Here is a 17,192-nt window from a genome sequence, read left to right as displayed (position 1 = left end):
ATATTATGTTAATGTAAGTGTGAATTGCTTTACAAAGATGTACATATAATTTTACAATTTACAGTGAGGAGCAGAAGTATTTGCACCCCTTGTGATTTTGCAAGGTCACCCACTTAGAAAATAGGTAGAGGTCTGAAATTTCAATCATAGATGCATTCCACTCATAGAGATATAATCTGAAAAAAAATCCAGAAATCACATTGTATGATTTTGAAAATAATTTATTTTTGTAATTTACTGGGGTTCATTTCTACCCCAGAGAATCAGCAATAATTATGACACTCAAAGAGCTGTCGGTCTATGTTAAAAAAGCCCCCCCTTACGCCATGAGTAACCACCCACCCACCACTGGTTTGAGCCCATTATTGTCACCTGTGCACCCCACAGTCAGTCATAATCCAACTGCTACCATGGGCAAGACCAGAGAGCTTTCAAAGCACACCAGAGAAACACTGTTGAGCTCCACAAAGCTGGAAAAGGCTATGGCACAATTGGAAAGCAGCTTGGTGAGAATAAATCAAGTTGCAGCAATTGTTAGAAAATAGAAAAGGCTAAACATGACTGATAATGACTGGGGGCCATGTAAAATCTCTACTCGTGGTGCATCACTCATGATAAGAGAAGTGAGGGCTCAGCTGAACTACACAGCAGAAGCTGGTGGTGACCTGAAGAGAGCTAGATGCACAGTAGAGCTGTCCTGACTAGTCGACATAGTCGACGTCATCGATGACGCAAATCCGTCGTCGAGCACAACATCCCGTCGACGGTTAATGAAGGGTTAAAAAAATATATGCGTGGAAAGTTCAGAATGTCAGACGCTCCGTATGCAAGCGGGAAAAGCGGCACAAAGCCAAAAAAGCGCACCAGAGTGTCCAAAACATTCACTTATTTCAAAGAAACAAAGGAGGGTACACTCTTGTGTCATGTCTCTTCAATGCCAAGCTTGGCTGCACGTCGGCCGTGAATAAACACCTAAAGCGCCGTCACCCAGTTTGTAAGTCCATCTAACTAACTAACTAACGACATGTTTTATTGAAGTTGCTAAGCCTGTCGCGATATGCAATGAGTCCATTTAACGCACGGCAAATAAAAATGAGGGCGGTAATTTTCACGACTGGGTTTTATCGCTGCGCGCGTGCTGATGGCATATGAGACTCCAGTTCCTTTCTCTTATCAACACGCTGTAGAATTAAAGTTCAAACATACAAAATAGGAAAACGCATCTATATTAAACACTGTAACGTTAGCACTGCTACACTGAGGTGAATAGGGGAAAAAAAGGCAACCTACTTTAGCCTGCAATAAAACATAGGCAGTCGTCTCATGAAAGCAAACTTGCGGTTAAAAGGTGACACCTCAAACATGAAAAATCGCTGGTTAACAGCATTTGCTAAGAAGCTAAACATGTCTCCTCTTTTCAAAGTAAATACACATTTACATGAGATTTTTTTCCAAACCACTTTGTTAATTGTATTTTGATATGAAAATATACTTTGCACTGACAATTATTTGTCATGTCAATGTCATGTCTAGCCATTGCACAACAATGTTTGAATGTGATGCAAAGTGCAGTTTGAGTCATTTTTCTTGTTGAAACACATACTATACAATGATGGATACATCAGTGGTTCTGAGGCGTAAATCCTATCCTCAACAGGTGGTATATGGTATGGGTGATACAAAAACAACAGTCCCTATACCTATTATGGTGTCACGCTCTTTCTGTATTTTTCATCTAAGGCACAAACGAAGGCCGTTTCATTTTTTGGCTTGGTCAAATTGGAAGTGTCATCTTTAAACAAGGGGTATTTTTACCCTCTTCGTTGCGAATCTTTGCTCCAGTTTTTCGTCTGACCTTACCAGTGTATTACTTCTTTAACATCCACAATGAAACAGTTGGGCAGAAAATGTGCTGAACAAACTTTGTAGGCATAAACAGTTAGCAGCCATCTCTTCAACAAGCCCTCTGTAAAGTGAAATGAAGCGTCCTGCAGCAGTGACTATTGTATTTACTCTGCTCTGTTCATACAGCCAAAAGCCGAACATTGTGGCATACTGGCACGGACTTTTCTTTATCGCATTTTGAGTAAAATCTATGTATGAAATGACTATACGCTACACGACTTGGAAAACAGGAGAGTGGCAGACAAGGAGCGCAGCAAGGCGGCAGATACGCCACATAAACCTAAACGACGGTAACACAGACCAACCTACAAAATGAATAGTACAAAATACACAACATTCTCCTTTTCTTTATATTGGTTTTTTTTTTGGGTGCAAAATATGCAAACATATGACAATCGCCATCTCCATCGCAATAGCCTAGGAAATTGAGGATATAACAGACGTCACAAGCCGTGGCGGATTATGTGAAATACTATGTAAAACATTTGATTGGGTAAAATAGTTGTGGAATTTAACAACATCTGCTAACTGCAATTTCATCTACTTATTGAAAATATTGGCTTTCCTTTATATTTTTCTCCGGTACTACACAGCAGAAAGAGCATTTTTTTTTATTTTTTGTTTTTTTACAAATTGTAAAACAAGATTCTTTCTGCTGTGATTCACTTGACCAAAAACTTGTGTTCCACTTTAAATATCATTGACTTGAATATTTTTTTTAATGCATTGCATTTAAATTGCATGGTTTGGTAAGAAGTTGTTATCGAATAAAATCCACTATATGTTCTGCCCACAGTACTCAACATGTCAACCCTTTACAGGCATTATTCCCATAGTAATTTAAATGGCAAAAATATTCTCAACATCCTTGGAGGCCAACTTAAACCCTTGATTGTGTAAACAGGTTTTAATATGCTCTTCAATCTGTGTCCCTGTTCTCCCCCACAGCCTTCATTGGCGGTCATTCCACAAAGAAGGGAGGTAGGTTAGCTTTACTGGCCCCTGGGCCATCATTCACCTGGGGGCAAGTCTGGGTCACTAGGGGCAGCCTGCTGGACTCTGCGGGGCTTGCCGGCAGCCTTGGAACTCTCTGAGACACTGCGACTGGTGGAGCTCGAACCACTCTCGTGGTCGTCCTGTCGGAAAAACAAACAAACAGAAATAGTCTCGTGAGAAGTTGGACACTGGCATCTAATTTTTTAATCACAGACATGCGACAGAATCAGTGTATAGCTCTGTTAGAAATAATTAAAATTCTGTTATGACCTTTGCATTATGTTATTATTTTGTCATTGTGTACACTCGATGGAAAGTGACGTGAAATAAGAGGTGCATTTGGTTTGGCAGCAAGCATGCAGCCTTGTTTTTAAGTGTTTCTTTATGTCTACATTAATTTCAACCAGACACAACTCCCACTATAGGCTCTACAAATAAACGGATGACTCAAGGTTTTTTATTCGCAACACTATACATCACTTCAGAATGAATACAAGTAAGGAATGTAAGTAACTTAAATGCATATATTAAAATTAGAATAATATCTTGATTTATACAGTACCTTTCGTAACACAGATACTATCCATTTACTGCTTAAAAGTATGGAGAGTAGGGTTGAACAATTAATCAAACTCTAATCATGATCACAATTTTGGCAGCCACAATTACATGAACTGGCTCTTGGCGATTAATACATTTAAAATATGAGGTCTCCTGGGCTGCTAATGCTTAGAATGAAAGACATTAAGACAATATATCTTTGCCACTAAATAATATTTTGATTGCATTCAGCACACTGGCATATGTAGGTTATTTGATGTCTTGCTAAAGAGCACCTCCACTTTGTTAAGGAAACATACATTTGAAGTATATTCATTTTTCTTTTCAGGAAAACCAAAACAGGACAGTTTGACTACATTTATAAAAATTTTAACCCAAAACTATGGAAGGATATATTTCTCCGATAGCATCAGAATCATGCAAAACAACAGGAAGAAGAAAATTAACACACATGGGCTTTTATAGAATAAATCCTTCACACGTACACAGTTTAACTGAACAAATACCTCATACTTCGATTCATGTGAACGTGATGAACCGAAGTAGGGACAGGGTAATTTTAACAATCCATCCATCATCTGCCACTTAATCGGGGGTGGGTCCTGGGGGCAGCAGCTTTAGCAGGGAAGCCCAGATTTCCCTCTCCCTAGCCACTTCAACCAGCTTCGCCGGCGGGATCCCAAGGCGTTCCCAGGCCAGCCAAAGAGACATAGTTGCTCCAGCGTGTCTTAAGTCGTCCCAGGGGCCTCCTGTCGGTGGGACATGCCCGGAACACCTCTCCAGGGAGGCGTCAAGGAGGCAACTGAATCAGATGCCCGAGCCACCTCAACTGACTCCTCTCAACGCGGAGGTGTAGAAGCTCGACACAGAGTCCCTCCCGGATGACCAAGCTTCTCACCCTATCTCTAAGGGAAAGCCAGGACACCCTGCGGAGGAAACTCATTTCAGCCACTTGTATCCGGGATCTTGTTCTTTCGGTCACGACCCACAGCTCGTGACCATAGGTGAGGGTAGGAACATAAATCAACTGGTAAATCGAGAGCTTCGCCTTTTGGCTCAGCTCCTTCTTCACCACTACGGACCGATCGTTGCAGACGCTGCACCGATCCGCCTGTTGATCTCCCGCTCCCTCCTACCCTCACTCATGAACAAGACCCCAAGATACTTGAACTCCTCCACTTGGGGCAGGATCGCATCCCCGACCAGGAGAGGGCGAACGATTTCAACTTACTGCCGGCAATGCGGACCAAACTCTGACACCGGTCGTACAGGGACCCAACAGCCCTTACCCTGTACCGAAATTTTTTTACTAAAAGTTCACCTGACTATAAACTAGTGAAGTCCCGATCCGATACTCAGTATCAGTATCGGCACCTGATATGGCTATTTTTGGAGTATCGGACGGTATCGGATTTGGTCACAAGATCGGAGCCGATCCAGTAATTGCGTGTGTTCTCAGTACCAAAGTGCTTTTCAGTTGTTATAAATCAAACCACTAGGCAAACATTCCCGCTGAGTGCACTGCAAAAGCACACTTTTTTAAAACTAGTTAAATTCCCTTGTTTTCAGTATGAATATACCAGAAATAAGTTAAATTATCTGTCAGCGCTTCAAGTAAATTTTACTCAGTTTTCTTGAAATAAGCTTATTTTCAGCTTGCTATTTTTCTTAACAAACTTATTTCAAGCAATAAATTAGTATATTTAATCTTAAAAACTTTGAAAAGTCAGAAACGTTCTTTAATATATTGTTCAAAACATTATTTGAAAGCAATTTTTTCTTGATTCAGGTGAAAAATGACTACTTTTTAGATGTATAAGCTTAATAGGAAATAGTAATATTTACTTAAAGTGGAATAAACTGATGCATTAATCTGTTACGTATTCTTTAACACTTAAAACAAGATGGAGGAAATGATTTTTTATAGATTAAAGAAAATCTGATTAAGACCATATAAATTTGCAGTGTGGGACTACTACTTTTAGAAACTAATGATTGTAACAGAGCATTATGTACCGTATTGGCCCGAATATAAGACTGTTTTTTGCATTGAAATAAGATTGAAAAAGAGGGGGTCGTCTTATAGTCGCGGTCTAGACATTATACCCATTCACGACGCTAGATGACGCCAGATACCATTGAAGCGAAGTTCTGTTATGACAGAGCTCAGCTACTCTCCCCATTCACGACGCTAGATGGCACCAGATATTGAAGTGATGTTCTGTCATGACAGATCTCAGCTACTAGTTTAACCAGTTTGCATTATTTTATTGCAATGTTTTTCCTTATTGAGATTTGTATAAGACTACAGTTACAGTTAGACTTCACTTTGATGGTTAATGCAGTTATTGCAATTTTGTTGTTTTATCACAATAGATTGGTTTATTTACATTTTAAAAACCAGAAGCCGTTCATTTACGAATGTGATTGCACTTCAGTTCATATTTTTAAATGTTCAGATATCAAGATTTGAATGAGGCAAAATAACATGCTTTTTTTCTCTCAAATATATTGTTATAATCATTTGTTTCAGATGTACTGTAATTATTTTCTGTATAAAAATTAACTTGGTGTTCAAAAAGTCTTTTTTCAAACTTGAGTCTTGAAAAAGAGGGGGTCGTCTTATAATCAGGGCCATCTTATATTCGGGCCAATACGGTAATATTTGTTAGCAAAGCATTTCTTGAGGAGGTACCAACAAGGCTCACTACATATACAAAAAATATGGTTTATCATTTACTGGTTACATTACTTTTTCTATTTTATTGGTGTAAAAATACGGGCATCAGATCATCAGCAAAACACATCTGGGGAAAACAAATCTGATCAGAAGTCAACAAATCAGCATCAGGACACCCCTACTACTGCAAAAACCTCAGTGCCGTAAACACCACAATTTAACACGAAAACTGTATTTATAAAGATGCAGTGGACTGTAGGATGCAGGAGTCAGGATTGTACTATGGGAAATTTACACCAAAAGACTACTAATTATCCCAAAAACCCCATTAATAATTTGTACTGCGTAGTTCATCATCCAATCATCAGTGAGATAGACATATGCAGTCAGATTATGGATGGCTAGAAGTATTTGAACTGCACTGTAACTACGCTGGCTTTAACACAAACGTCACTGACTCTCAGAAAATGGTTTCCAGCTGGCATAAAAAAGGGACTGTGATTGTTTCAGTAATGTCGGTAATGTAATGTCAGTATGTGGCCACATTTTCTACACTTCTCTTTGGCCTTATGGGGAGGCTTAACCCATTGACGACAAACCCAATGGAATGTAAGTGGAGTGAAATAGAGCTCATCGTGTTTGAATCAAATTACACTTTTTAAATGTTCCTTGGCTTCAAACCCATCATGAGCTCAACAACAAAAAATCCACTAATGGGTCTTTAATGAAACTGTTACAAAGGCTGATAGTAATCACACAAGGTATATGTTTAATTGTCTCTTAAAACATATTTGGCATATGAAAGTCAACTGTCAGCTAAGGTGATAATGAAACATCCACCAATTTTCCATACCAGTTATCCTGACATTAAGGCAGATAGTTATGAAGCCCTTTGTTCAGGCGAAGGGAGGTGTATTGTAAACCCCAGAGTTAATCGCAGCCTGACAAAAAGGTAATACGCCATTACATTACTTTATTTATCAATATTAATAATAATACAATTTTGAAAAATGCCCTAAAAGACAATAAGATGGTAAATTGCTCTCCGAGGCATTTTCAGGAGTGCTGACGATGGCTCTCCAAACTTCTTCAAACGTTGAGGCCTGTTACTTAACATTACTTTACCAAATTACTGAATTATCATCATTTATTATGTGGTGCAATGCAATCGACAGAAACTTATACCACTGCCTCCAACTCTTTGCACCCTTCAAAACATGGCAACATGACTTGCTTATGCCTTTGGCTTTGACAGTGTTTCAGACAGCGTAGTATGGCAGTGGCACCAAATTTCCAGATCTCCACCAATCAGAGCTGCCAAATCATGGGCCGACAAATTCAGTGTAACTCCACTGTTATATTGCAGTGGGACTCTTTAGCAATAATAGGCAGCAGATAAAAAATATTTAATTGGTTAGTTGTTATAATTTTGTATTTGATGGGGAGACATGGACTGCAGACACCTTACTTTCATATGCAACCAGGTAAATTTTTTTATTTTTGTTCCATTTAAATTCTTAGTATCTCCAATTTCAAATAAATGATTTGGCAATCAGTTACTAGTTGTGATGTTGCTGTGACTTTACAATGTCAGACATGTTTCAACTAACCACGGGCCTTTACTGTGCATGAGAGGCACGCTGCTTGGGCCAGCATCGCCATTTCCTAATTCTGATTACTGCAATGTGTTATTCGACCATATAACAGTCCATACAGACCCTTGACGTATACACAGACACATTCTTTACATCATTGTCAAATCAACCACAACCCACAAAGGGGAATTCCAAATTGTAGGTCAACTTGATTTCTATTCCAAATAACAACAAAGTTCTTTGCCACGTGTAAATCCAAATATATAATTTACCCAATCATAGAAAATTCTAAATATTTATAAATAATGAAGACATATAGAACACCCTCCATCTTCACAACAGTGGTGGTCGCGCTTCAGTCATTATTGTATACACTGCTTTAGGCACATAATAAAAGGCGTAAGCATCCCTTGAACAACGTATCGACCGCCAAGAACAATACAAGAAGTCACCGAGGCTACTTTGACAACTTAATTGCACATGTGAGGTACAGCTGGAAAGCAGGCAAGGCAAAGTCATAAGTGTTCTTGGAGAGTATCAATGTTCTAAATCCAGCAAATTAAACAAAGAAATGGGAGAAGACTTTTCATCCAAGTTGATAAAAATCAATGCCAAATTGCTGGGGGATTTAGCATGAAAGTGGGGTGGATGAGGATTCATGTTTGCATAGCTGTCATACACTAGGTTCTATTGGAAATAAAGGACTCTTAACTGTATCAAACATAAGTTATAAAGTAGAATAGTGTAATACTTGGTAAACAAAACATTTCAATTATGTCCTTCAAACATTTTGGATCTGGCAGCCATCTATGTTCAACATCATAAATACTCTATTTTGAACATAAAATACATACATGCACATATAGTAGAAATGTCCCAATCAAATATTTATGGACCAGAGTCAGAGTCTCCTGATTTTGGGAATCTCTCGATGCCGGATTTTTTTTTTTTTTTTTTCCAAGCTCCAAAAATATGTTACAGTACTTCCTCTTCCGCTTTTTCCGGGGGAGTTGCGGGGCATAAAACTTATATATTTTTTGCTTTTGGCAATGCCAATTTATTTCTTGTAATTGTGTTACTTTTTAGCCTTTAAAAATAAATATATGTGGCGGAAAACACTCAGGTGACTTGAAGTTCTGCTCTGAGACCCCCAATTTCGCCAAATTTCAAAATTGTCCTTTTTGCATGTGTGATACATCTCAAATTTTCTGGGTGAGGAAAAAATATGAACAGGAGGACATTTTTTCAAAAAAAAAAAAAAAAAAAAAAGAAAAACCCGAACTCAAGGTGAAAGCATAATTAGAGACACCATGATTTTGCGAGATATTATCGTGTACTTACTTTGTTTCGATCCAGAAACTCAGTGTAATATGTCTCACCGAGTGTCAAGACACAGCCGTGAATGGCCACAGGCAGACTTTTTGGGGATTTTATGGGTGAAACATGGTAATATAACAAGGGTCACAATGCAGAAATCAACGCAGACATAAAGGAGTGGTCGAGCTTTTTTTAAATATTTACCCTTTTAAACGTTTTTTTTCTATTTTTCTTTGTTTGGATCAATTGTTTGTCATCTAAAATATCGGGGAAAATGCGACAGTAAAAAATAAATAAATAAATACAATCAAGCGATACTTATGCAGTAGATATCCGTGACCTACAGTGCCCTCCATAATTATTGGCACCCCTGAAAAAGATGTGTTTTTTAGCTTCTAATATTTTTTTTTATATTCAAATAATATGGGACCTAATGGGAAAAAAAGAGAAAAATCCAACCTTCAATACATGTGCATTCATTCAGTGGGGGGAAAATCCCACATAAAGAAAAAATTATTTGACATCAAATAATGTGTGTCACAATTATTACCACCCCTGGTGTTAATATTTTGTACAACCCCCTTTTGCCAACAAAACAAGGTCTGGGGACTGAGATGGCCATGGGAGGAGCTTGATTTTGTGTCTGGTGAACCATTTCTGTATAGACTTGGCCATATGTTTAGAGTCATTGTCTTGCTGAAAGACCCAGTGACGACCCATCTTCAGCTTTCGGGCAGAGGGCAACAGATTTTGATTTAAAATGTCCTGGTATTTCAAAGACGTCATGATGCCATGCACCCTAACAAGGTTCCCAGGGCCTTTGGAAGCGAAACAGCCCCACAACATCACTGACCCGCCCCCATACTTCACAGTGGGTATGAGGTGCTTTTCAGCATGCGCATCTTTCGTGGCACGCCAGACCCACTTAGAGTGTTTGTTGCCAAAAAACTCAATCTTGGTCTCACACAAAAATACACACGTTCCCAGGCTTCAACTGGGATTGTGTGCTTTGTCACAATTAGTGGTTGACTAAATACTTATTTGCCCCACTGTACATCTTATCCTGTCATCCTTTGCAAAGCAATCCAAATATGTCATATTGGGTGTAACATATGCTCGACTTCTCTTCTAAACAGTCAATTTCCCATAGAATCCCATTGCTAGTGAAATGGTGCAGCAGCACCAAACTCAACATGGAAAATTTGGAAGCATTTCCTAACTTTCATTTAGGACAAATGTGTGCATAGACGGCACCAAGGACAAATACACAGTCCTTTTGTTTTTAGAAAAGCATTAATACTTCAAACATTACCCATGATTACAACCACGAGATTTCAGTATCAGAAAGAGGATGTGGCAAGCATGTAATAGGCTCCACTAAGGAATTGCTACAGTCCGGAAGGGCTGAAAGCAAGGATTAAGTTGAGCAGTGGCAGCATCCTGTCCAGGGTGTATTGATCACCACTTGACTCAATGGATAGAGGAAGCTTCTGGGCTTAATTTTTCCCTGGCTCCTTTCCTGTGTCTGAGGATGAAAAGTAACATCATCCCACCAGGAACTCTAAACTTCATCAAACCTCAAAGACAAAGCAGAATTACACCAGAATTAGCTGACTCAATTGTTGGTTCAGCACAATGTTTTTGAGTATAATGACACGGTGCTTTGCATTCAGATCTTCACATGCTTTAAATCAGTCCGGAATGCCAACTTGCTCAGAGCGATGGGTCACTTTTGAGTTGTTACAACTTAAATCATGGACACGCTGATAAAGCACAATTGATGATGTTTTATCAATTGTTAAAATCATGCCAGGAAACATTTCTCTGATTTATACGGTTTCCAAATAAAATAATAACTTACTGATCTATGACCATCATAATAACACTAAATCCAAGGTTATGTGTTGGTGATATTATTCTCAAAGGCAATCTTGTAAAAACTCAGAAAGTTCAATTCACGCACGCCAAAACGAAACAAAAATATCACTCTGTCTTTCTGTGTGTATTTTAACACAAAAGGTTGTATTATAGTTATAGGGAAGCTTCAAAGCTCAAATGTTCTCAGCTTCTGACTCTTCTTCCCTGGAGACAAAGTTGAGCTTGAATGATGGTCAAATGGATTTATAGTGCAATCTCTGTGAGCCATTTGTTGCCTGAAAGCAGGAGAATCAAAGACTAAATTTCCGGATGGTAACAGGACAGAGATTAACCAGTTTTTACTCCCTGATTGCAAACTCCCACGGGCTGTGTTCTTCTACTTGTTTCACTTTGTCCTTAGTCTTTTATGCCCCTCGTAAGTGGAGATTTACGAGCATAAATAGAATTGGTCTTGTTCTATCTAGGGAGACTAGTACTATGACAGCTGAGAATAGAGCAATATTTTTTTTTTCTTAGATATGCTGTTCTCCCAAAGGAATTTTGGACCCGATTTCACCACCAAAACAAACAAAAATCAATACACATGTACTCTTTGAAAGATGTCCTAGGAGAAAAGTGCAGCGTGAATGACCGCAAATTGAACAAAAATGCAACTATATGTCATTCCAGTTATAACCCAAACAGAGTAACGTAACGATAGATGCATACATGGAAGACGGTGCAGGAAGCCTGCTGGGTCAGCCATTAGGGGTTCCTGATTTCTTTTGATGATTTTTAGAAAGAAAAGAAAGTTTGTTTGTTTGTTTGTTTGTTTGTTTGTTTGTTTGTTTGTTTGTTTGTTTGTTTGTTTGTTTGTTTTTTTAAGGGAAACAAGGGGATGGAGGATGGCTAATTGGTGACAGCCTCACTATGAGGAGGAAAAAAGTATGGACTCTGGGGGGAGAAAAAACTCAGCACATAAGCAACAGAATAAAACCACATCACCAAATCTCAAAATGTGGTTTTAGGGGAAGGGAATGGGTCAGCGATGGTGAATCTTAAGGGTGTGTCCACGTGAGTCGATTGTGTGTGTGCGCAAGTTAAGTAAGTCAAACACATTCTGTTCTCAAAACCCACCCCTTTCATGTCCCGCCGTCTGATGACAAAAAAAACGGCCGTTAATATGGAAACAGTCTGAAATTTCTGACTCCTACGATGAATTTGAAAGAAGGGGGGTTGCGGAGGGAAGGGTTTGAGCGTGGAGCAGCATACTTTCAGGTGAACATGGCCGCCTACAAAGCCAACTGATAGTGACCGTTTTGGTTAGCAGAGAACTGGAACTGTTCACCTGCCCCAAGACTGTCAAGTAGGGCTGCAGCTATCGAATATTTTAGTAATCGAGTAATCGACTGAAAATTCTATCGATTAATCGAGTAATCAGATAAAACTTTTTTTTTTTTTTTTTTTTTTTAGGTAAAGAGCAATTATACATATAGATGAGAAAACAAGACATTTCATGTCATATTGAACCATTTTCAGTCAATCAATGTCTTTATTTTCGATGTAAATTGTTGAAAACAGCCAACAATTTCATCTCAAATGTCACAAAAAAAAAAAAAAGACTAATTCACTGCTTTCACTCCAAAAACTTTCCGATCTTATGAAAAAAAAAAAAAAATATATATATATATATATATTTCTTACAAATGTCATCACGCTTGATAACACACATGACTTAAAAGTTAGGTGTTTTTTCCAACGTGTTTCACTTGAATTTTCACTTGTGTCAAGCTATTAGTTCTAGTTAAGTTTTAAGTTAGTCTAAACTAAGTCCTGATAGGATTTTGAGTTTTTGCTGTTTTAAAAATAAATGGTGTGCTGTATTGGAGCACATTAGGCACCAGTGCTACTTGGTGTTTTATCCAACAATGACTACTGAGCTAAAATTGACAGTTAGCAATATTGTTTTTATTTTACACCCTAATCACGCTACAGCGCTGTTTTCACAGATTAAATAAAGCCTGTATGTAAGAGTTAGCCACACATTGACAGTGGTCATAATGAATAGAAACCTAGCCCTCCGCAGGGATAACGTTACGTGAGCGAGTGAAAGTAACGTTAATCTTATTTATGAGCGCCGAGAAGTGTACTGCTTTAAGATGGCGGCTGTTTTATTAACGCCACCGAGTCGGTCATTTCGCATCTAGTTCTACGTACATGTGACATCTATGACACGCATCAGACGCTACCTGCTAGGCTGATACCACCGTAGCAACATGCGGACGTAGTTTTTAGCAACGTCGGCGCAGTTTGTAACGGCTGTCGGCTGCAGTAAGGTATTTTTTTATTGCTTCTTCCTCTACGCACATGACGTCAGCGCGTTGTCCCGCATTAAAAGTAGTCTGGGCAAAACGTAATGCTTAGAGCTGGCAAAATTAAACGATTCCTCGAGGTGAATAAAATTACTCGAATCAGTTTTTAAACTCGAGTTATTTGAGTATTTGTTTCAGCTCTACTGTCAAGTCACACTGGTCTTGGAATTAATCCAAATTTGGTGGATATTCCTCGTCACGCCAAAGGCAGGCTATCAACTTTTTCTTGCTGACAACCCTTTTTGCCCCACTGTACATCTTATGAAAAAACTGATGATACATTCCTAGATCAGCAATTTGTCCCAATCAGTAAAATACCTGCGATTAGTATTTGAATTACGCAGACGTTTTCTACATACCCAACGGAATGAATTGACAGACAATCCTCCACTTTAAGCTGAAATAAAATAAAAATATGTATAAGGCAGAAAACACAGACAAGACTGAAAAAGCAGTTTCTGCTTTTGCACTCCTCTTTAAAAGTAACTGCTGTATTTTAAGTCAAAACAACTGTTGTGTTTGATAGAACAATATGTCTATATGCTGCCATTGCAGATTCATGGCATATTAAGCCCCCGAACTATTTTTAATTTGTCCGTTTTACCCTGGAAAACCCCGTTTACAGACATCGCGCAACCGCTTTTGTTTTAACCCAGCCATAAAACAAAGGTAATTACTTATATTTATTATTCAAAATGTCTGTCATTTTAGCCTACAATCATTAATTGATGTGTAATATTTCATTTTAAAAAAAAAAACGACTTTAAACAATTATTCACCCGCATATTTTAAACTTTTAAACAAATTAGGTCACAATGAAAAAAGTGGTGTCTGTAAAAAAGTCACGGATATCTACCTCATAACTATCTCTTAATTGTTTTTGTTGCTGTCCATTTTCTCCGATATGTTAGATGATAGTCGATCTAAACAAAGAAAAATTGAAAAAAAAAAAAAAAGTTTAAAAGGGTAAGTATATGAAAAAGAAAATCTCGACCACTCCTTGATTTCTGCGATTTCTGTATCGCGACCCTTGTTATATTACCATGTTTCACCCATAAAATCCCCCAAAAATCCAGCTGTGGTAATTCACAGCTGTGTGTTGACACTCAGTGATACATGCTACATGGAGTTTTTGGATCGAAACAAGGTAAGTACGCGATAATATCTCGTCAAAGTCAGGGCGTCTGTAATTCTCCTCTTTCATGCCCTCACCTCCAGATAGGGTTTCACAGTTTAATTTTTTTTTTTTTTTTTTAAATGCCCTCCTGTTCAAAATTTTTCTTCCCCGGGAAAATTGAGATTTTAAGCTTTCTAATGATGCATCACACATGCATATCGTACAATTCTGAAAGTTGGCCAAATTGGGGGTCTCAGAGCGGAACTTCAAGTCACCTGAGTGTTTTCCGCCATAAACATACACTATGTGAAGTTCAGTACCTTGGCTAAAGAGAACATCTACAGTATTCAGAAAGCAGACTACCATCCCTCCAGCCCCATAACATTTATCCATTTTTCTCTGTTTTCATTCGAAGGAATTTAAGAGTTGGACACCACTATTAGTAATTACTTTAGATTAACCCTATCTAGTGTTTAAAGAGCTTAGAACCCTTTGGAAGGAATTCAAGTGAAGAAAAGGCTCTATAATACCAAGAGCATGTTTGGAGACACCTCCCCAAATCGTCTTGAAGCAACGCATCAATCAGAGTCTCTACAGCAGTGGCAAATGCACTCAGCAGTGCTTAAACTCCCACATGAGGCAAAAACAGCCAAAACAAGAAAACTTTACTCAGCGAAGCTTTATCTTTGTCTTGTAAAGAAATATAGATTGCTCGGGAGTGTTATCATCCACTGTAGCTGCTGTCAAGCCAGTATCTCTGCTGATAACGCCCCATCCTCCAACATCTGGAGAGGTTTCCCAAGATGTCAAAAAAGACAGGCGTGGAAGGGGAAATGAGCCAGAAAATTTGCCGTGCCTCCATTCAGTATGACCATTCTGACTGAAATGCATCTCTCTCTGCAAACATGTTGAAGTGCAAAGTGTGAAGTGAGCAGGGATGTCCCGATCGCATATTTATGCACCCGAGTCACCTGATTTTGAGAATCTGCCAATACAGAGTCCCGATCCGATACTGGGGGTAAAAAAGTGGGGGCAAGCTTCGATTTACCCTGTCTGACCATCACCAACGTTCCAGTCAGGCCAGGAGGTGGCAACAGGAGATGGCAGAGGGCAAAAGTTCCAAGTGTATCCCTGTCTAGTTAAGGTGAAGAATGGTGATATCATGGCGAAGTACACTGTGTGTTGTAAAAGACTGTTGAGAAAGAAATGTTGTTTAGTTTAATATGCCATCACCTGCCTTTTATTTCTGTAGGTTAAAAGCAATCATAAAATGAAGCAAAACACAGGCTAAACTATTTTTTTTAAATGACCTTTAATTAATTAATAATTAATTTATTATTTAATTTATTAATTATTTATTGAATTCATATTAGTAATTCATTAATAATAAAACGTTGGTGAACTTAAGTGGCTTTTAGTGTAAGTATGGAGCACCATGGGTGTCCATTGTTGGATTGGAGTGGGGGGCAGGGGGGTATTATATTAGTTATACGAGTTTATGGAACTTGGGATACATAATAGTGGTGTCAACAATAATCGATGCGGCGATGCATCCCGATGCGGGGCATGGACGATTCGATTCGATGCGGGCAACAAGCCGAATCGATTCGGCGCATTTTAAAATATATAAGTACGTTCAAAAATCTTCCCTGCGCAATTCCGGTGATGCAATGGATTTGGTTTCCCCATTTGTATTATTATTGTCATGTTTCATTTTTTACACACTGCATAACTCTGGTCAAGTTTCCCACCAACCTCATAGAAGCCAAAATGTCTCCAGATGTCAGCTTTCAATGTCTTAGGTGCATCAAGAATCTTTCTTGCTCCCTCTTTCTCAGCTTCAGCCATTGTTATGTTATGTCCTATCTCTTAGAGGTTAGATCTTGTGGCCGAACCCAAACGGGTCGGGCCCAAAATGTTAAGCATTCACGTTCTGGTCGGGTCGGGCCGCCCCGCGCCGGACTAATAAATTATAGAAAAGAGAAAAAAATGGGATAAAACCAAGAGCAGGCTCTCTGTATTGTGCATTTGCTTGTGCACTCACATGAAGCAGTGGCGCCGCCCGCTTTTTCTTCTTCTCCTCCGCTGTGGCGCTTGCGATTCGTTACGAAAGACACTTTTATTTATGCACACAAAGGCAACACAAATGTGATCCTTTTGAATCCTCTCCTCTGTGTGTCTGCAAACTCGTTTTTTTTTGTTTTGTTTTTTTTTTTTAATTAAACTTTCCCAGCGTTATTTCGTTGAGTAAATGATTTTATAATGATCGCAAAAATATGTAGACTATTTAAAGCTGTAGTGTGAACTAATTTCTTCACATGCCAAATAGGGTCACAAGTAAAGTAATTAAACATTGTCCACCAAATAAAGCATGAAAAAATAATTTATATGTTGTATATTTGACAAAATAATCGCGTTTCCGAAGTTCGAGCCTGAAAGGGGACGAACCCGGAAGTGATACGTCACACCGGGAACAGCGTTGGCAGCTCCATACATATGGCCGCCATACAAAGCCCTTCAAACAATGATTCAAACAGCGATATAAGCGATAGACCGAGCGCAAGGAAGGAGATCCAAGTTTTTGAAGAGTTGGAGGAAGAAGAGGAAGTTGGAATTTTATGTTGGATCTAACATGTGTTAGCTAGACGCTAATCAGAATGCAAACAGTGTGCCTAGACTACCTGACATGGAATGGATACAAGACCCATCGAGATTACAACATTGGTAAGATATACGCTGTTATTATTTTTATGATTTAAAGATGCAGGCATTTGCACATAATGTTATGTTTT

The 17,192-nt window shown here is 38.7% G+C and overlaps 1 protein-coding gene across 4 annotated transcripts in view; it reads right to left on the bottom strand.

The window, feature by feature from the left end:
- LOC130914348 (intermembrane lipid transfer protein VPS13B-like) overlaps nucleotides 1-17,192 on the bottom strand; it is a 625,421-nt gene that overhangs the window by 598,989 nt on the left and 9,240 nt on the right. For all 4 annotated transcript variants that reach the window (XR_009062893.1, XM_057833447.1, XM_057833446.1 and 1 more), the window contains exon 4: nucleotides 2,924-3,041. Coding sequence is in view for 3 of the 4 variants with exons in the window: in XM_057833447.1 (XP_057689430.1) it covers nucleotides 2,924-3,041 (118 nt within the window). In the remaining variant the exon portion in view is untranslated. The remainder of the gene's footprint in view (nucleotides 1-2,923; nucleotides 3,042-17,192) is intronic.

Source organism: Corythoichthys intestinalis, chromosome 4 (genome assembly GCF_030265065.1).
Source record: "Corythoichthys intestinalis isolate RoL2023-P3 chromosome 4, ASM3026506v1, whole genome shotgun sequence".
Lineage (NCBI taxonomy): Eukaryota > Metazoa > Chordata > Actinopteri > Syngnathiformes > Syngnathidae > Corythoichthys > Corythoichthys intestinalis.
This window is presented reverse-complemented; position numbering and strand designations above follow the sequence as displayed.